We start from the raw sequence: 5,104 nt of genomic DNA, 5'->3' as shown, positions 1-5,104 counted from the left end.
GCGTGTGCGTAGTCTAATTTTTTTTTATTTAATGTGCTTCTCTTTATGGAGAAATCTTTTCTATCCCAAAGGCCCGTTATTAAATAAGCAGCTGAATAAATGTGTAGATGTCTTCCAAAGAAAGTGACGACACTCTTTATAGGTGCTTTGACTTTATAACAATCAAAATAAATAACAAAGCTACAGACCAGAAACCTTTTATTCAGCTCGGCCTTCACAGCTGTTCCCCTACATGTCAGAGGAACTCGTCAAATCTTTGCAAAACGTTTCAAACCATATTTTTATGTTTGCTTTTATGTCTCAGATGTGTAGAAGACAACGGATGGATGTAGTTTTCTTTTTATACCCATTAAATGAGTCCAAAAACATCTGAAAACAGTAGAAATAATTATTTTTAATAGGAATGAGGACCTTTACAATATAGTGTTTATACAGCATTTCCCCCCCCTAACAAGTTACATTTACAGCTTTTTAAAGGAACATGTTCAAATCTGAAACTTCTCACACATCAGACGAATAAAACGTGCCGCAACAGAAACGAAGAGCGCGGGTCCCACGAGTGCTGACATTTATTTTTCTTTTTTTTGTTTTGTTTAAATCTACCTGAAGTCAGAACCGTGCACAAGGAGCGTTCTGCGTAGGAATAAAACTGGATCGCAGCGCAGAAAAAAAAAAAAAACATCTTCCAACACGGAGGCGACACATGAAGCTGAGGAGATCCAACATGAGAGCAAAGTAAATACGATCCCAGACGCCCGATTCAGACCGACGGTCGCTGAAACTTCAGGGATTTGAACATGAGAAGTTATTGCAATTAAAAGGGTCGGAGAAGCGGGAGTGCCTCAGCACGCAGAGGTTTGGAGCATCTGGGCCGGAAAATCTCAAATCCTCACGGAGGCGCCTTATAGACGATCATCATGATCCAAAGAGTCTGTAAAAAGAAAAAAAAACAAACAAAAAAAACACACACATCTGTTTGGTTAGAAAAGTCCATACCACATCGTGCTGCGAAGAAGATTAAAGCGTCAGTGAATGAGTCCAGAAACAGACAGAGGGTCACTCACAGGATCATGCAGAACATCATGAAGACGTTCCAGAGAGCGATGAAGATCCTGAAGTATCGCAGGCTGAGGAGGAACTCCCTGATGTTGTCACCTATCAGCCGGCGGGGGGGCAGAAAAATATCCAGGTGATTAACTCATCTAAAAGGTTTCTTCGGTATATAAACATCACCAGTAAAAAACCCAAAGGTTTTAGTTTATCCCTCATTAATATCCAATAACAGAGCTAGAGTAAGTAGATTAGTTTAGCAGTGGGAGATGCTGGAGGAGGAGGTAGTTTAAACTACAATAAAACAGCTGATAATTCAGACGTGCCATGGGGAAAAAACAGGAGCAATGCCATCCTAGGGCTGGACGATATATATTATAAATTTGAAATTATATTGATCGATATCAATAATTACCAACAAACTCAAAACACATATTTTATATGCAGCCCTGGTTATTTTATGCTGTTGCTTTGCAAATTTATTTTTAAATACAGACACAAACTCAGAATTCAAACTCAACCCTTTATTCAACTTTTTACCAAATGTACAGGTTTTTAAAAAAGAAAAAAGAACGTGTGCTCTCTGAACTCTTCGAAGGGGGCGGAGCGTTCCTGGGTCTGCGTTGTGATTGGTTGAGAGGATGTAATGACTGTAATATTAACCTACATGATAGGCTAGAATATAAATCACAAGTTAAAATTGCCATGAGGCAGTTTTGGCCTGCCAGTCTCAGGAACTCTCTATGGCCTTCCTCCTCCTGCCCCGCTCTGTCTCCCTCCACTAATCATCTACACCTGTCAGTTTTTAATCAGCAGCCAGCCTCTCCATGTAAACCCTCCTCAGTCAGCTTCTCACCGCCGGTCCATCTTCAATCATCTGATGCCCTCAGTCAGAGATTCTCCCATGTCTGTCTGAGCGTCATCTCTCCCTAGTCTGCCAACCAGAGATTTTCCCACGTCTGCCTGCTAGAGGATTTCTACTCCTGTGTCTCTAGAACTCTCCCTGCTGGATTTACTCCACAAACTCTCTCCGGCTCTGAAGGCTTCCTGTCTCAGCACCCGCAGCTCTCCAGCGCTCTCTGGCTCTCCAGCTCCCTCTCCAGTCCGCCAGCATTCATCAGCTCCATCCTGGTAACAGACTCTGGTTTCCTTCCTCCACAACTCATCTCAATCAATAAAACTGATAAAACGAAGCTCTGTGTGTGTGTGGTAATGTTCGGGTTCATCAGGACAAATCCTGACAAAAACATTTAGTTTTTTTTTTTCTCTGGACAGATATAATATATTTAAGATAGTTTGAAACCAATAATCTATAATTTTATATTTAGAATTGTTTGGATTACGTTGTTAATTTTCAGACCCTCCCATTAATTTAAGAGATTAAGAACACATGGTAGGGCGTGGTGGAGGTGGCTTTTTATTGGTCAAATGTCCAACGTGACGAGGGCAGGTAGTAAAATTATTTGTTCACCACTTTTTGGAAGCTGTAACATCAGATTAAGCTCATTTTCATCTACGTTGTAAGATATTTTTAGTTATTTTGTCCATATTTTTGCTGGAAATATTTTTCAAACAATCAAGTCAGAAGTGCGTTCAAGAAACAAACCACCTGTTTCTTGGAAAATTTTGGGTTTTTGGAACTTGGAAGGAAAACAGTTTTTTTATTGAACTTTTTATTGACCCTTGTTTTCCTATCATCGATTTACGTCTATCGATTAAATATTATTGAATTATTGTCTAGCCCTACGTCATCCCGGACATCTGCACCTCCTCACCGCTAGACCCCGGTCAGTGAGGTCAGCCCTCCTTGCCGTCTCTGATGTGAGACGTAGGGTACCGCACCCCAGATCCAGCCCCGCAGGCCCAAGTTAAAAAAAAAGAAAAAAAAAAAGAAAAAAGTAACGCGCTTGTAGCGGACCAACTGAGGCCGGCACACACTTATCACATGTCCAGATCTTCATGTGAGACTCCTCTACAAAAGCATCTACCAAATATATAACAGCATCCCACATTTTCAATTTCAAGAAAAAAGGTCCAAGTTTCAAAAATTTTGCCAGGATGACACAAAAGAGTTTGGGTTCCGCCTGGATTTCTTTTCAACCTAAACATGAAGAACTTCTCAATTATTTGTTGTGTGGAAACCAAACTGGCCACAGATGTAACCAAGATGTTGGAATTAGATGTTAGAATTTATTGTGTTGATTTCCTTCTTTACTGCAAAAGTAAGAAGTTTTGTATGTAACCATCTGTTTATTTTTTTAATGCGAAATTGATTTTTTTTGGGCATTTAAATCTCATTTACTCAGGCCCAGAATAATTTTGACCTTTATGTTAGTTGATAACAAGATTAGCAGTTTAGGTGTTGTACAAGTTGAGAAATGCCTTATAAAGTATGAGTATGAATGCTTTGGACAATAGACCCTCGGGGTTAAGAGGTAAAGGAGTATTAAGATTAGAGAAGCACAGAATCCAAGTTGCTTGATGTTCATTACGGGGTTTTTGACAGTCAGCGATGATCTGGGGAGCCTCATCATCATCTGCTGCTGCTTCACAGCATTTTATCAGGTCTGAAGTCAGAACCGCCGTCCACCAGAAAGACTACAGCCCACTTTATGCGTCTCTTCGCTGACAATGACTCCAGCAGGCTAAAAGAACAAATACCTGGGTAATAATTACAAAGGGATCCTCACCCTGAAGCAGCAAACTCCCTGAACCTCATGAGGAAGGTGGAAGACACCAGACCCAGCAAAGCAACACCGCTGTGGCACTGCAGTGGTGCAGCAACTCATGCAAAAGGAGCCCCAGCCAAAGATTTATTAATACTTTTGTGTAAAACTCTGAGTTTATGAGAAGCTGAATGTTGGGTTTTTAATACTTGTTGCCTTATGGACTAAAAAATACCAAATTCATGAACTATTCAGTGCCATTTTAACCCAGATGCACTGTCATGTGCTATTTTAGAATTTCTCCCACACTTGCAGACCTGTCGTCGGAGCTCCGGACTCATCTCCAAACCCATGCGCCTCCTTCCTCTTCCTGGGGGAGCAAACACAAACAAGCAGAGCATCAGCGGCTAGCCTCAGGCTAACGCTAGCCGGTTAGCTTAGCCTCTACACACCCAGACAAGCAGCTAAACTCACAGCTTGAAGTTCAGCACGGCTCCCGCGTTCACCAGCAGCGTCCTAAAGAGAAACGGAGGGCAGAAACACAGGAACCGTCACTGTTAGCGGCCATTGTTGTTGTTGTTGTTCACCGGTAAGCTAGCGCTGCCGTTAGCTGCTGAGCTGGCAGTGGCGCTTCCACGGATCCAATTATGCTTTCCGGCTAAAACAACAACACGGCCACACAAACTTATCTGAAACAATTGTTCTGTTGTAATTAATCCAAACACAATCATAAATTTACCCGAATATTAAAAGATCCCCCAGCATTTTCTTCTCATCACAAAAAAACCGCTTTACTTCCTGGTTTCTTGACGTACTCGGGTCTGTAGCCAATAGGATTATAGAACGCTCTGGAAGCGTAACAGGTTTCCTTTGTCCTGAGTTTAGACTGTAAGGCACAAGTGACGTTTTACGCGCCTCTGCCGAGAAGCATATCTCCACTGATCTGATTTCAACAATCTTAGTTAATCTGCATAGTCTGTCACTACTATTCATTAATATGTCTTTGTTTATAATATCCCATTTATTTACTTTGACAAATATTTTATAACCTGACCCTTCATTGGGTCATCTCCTCTAGCGCAAGCATGCTCCACAGGCTGCACAAAGACCCTGCATCTTCTTTTTGAGTGACTAATAGTAGCTGACCCACCAAACGATATATAAAAATAATGAGGCAGAAATATATAAGGAAAAGTAAAAAATGAGACAAAAATGTAAAAAGAATACATGGGAATAAAATGCATTTTGGGGGGAAAAAATAACAAAATTCAAAAAGGTAAAAGAAACATAAATGCATCTATAAATAAAAGTAAAACATTTATTTATAAACAGCCAAAATTAAAATCAAATGTTTAAATAAAATTTGTTTGGAAATAGAGAAAAAATAA

General features: G+C 40.5%; 1 protein-coding gene across 1 annotated transcript; it reads right to left on the bottom strand.

Annotated features, from left to right (window-relative positions):
* Positions 1-374: 374 nt before the first annotated feature.
* Positions 375-4,572, bottom strand: smim7 (small integral membrane protein 7). Its single transcript, XM_012851100.3, has 5 exons — positions 4,456-4,572; positions 4,191-4,232; positions 4,034-4,086; positions 1,065-1,155; positions 375-931 (listed from the first exon to the last, which is right to left on the bottom strand). The coding sequence occupies exons 1-5, from the start codon at positions 4,479-4,481 to the stop codon at positions 916-918; spliced, it is 228 nt and encodes a 75-aa protein (XP_012706554.1). The 5' UTR covers positions 4,482-4,572; the 3' UTR covers positions 375-915.
* Between the last annotated feature and the right edge of the window lie 532 nt (positions 4,573-5,104).

This window comes from Fundulus heteroclitus, chromosome 9, assembly GCF_011125445.2.
Source record: "Fundulus heteroclitus isolate FHET01 chromosome 9, MU-UCD_Fhet_4.1, whole genome shotgun sequence".
NCBI classification, from domain to species: domain Eukaryota; kingdom Metazoa; phylum Chordata; class Actinopteri; order Cyprinodontiformes; family Fundulidae; genus Fundulus; species Fundulus heteroclitus.
Note: the sequence above shows the minus strand (reverse complement) of the source record. Positions and strands in the feature narration are given on the sequence as shown.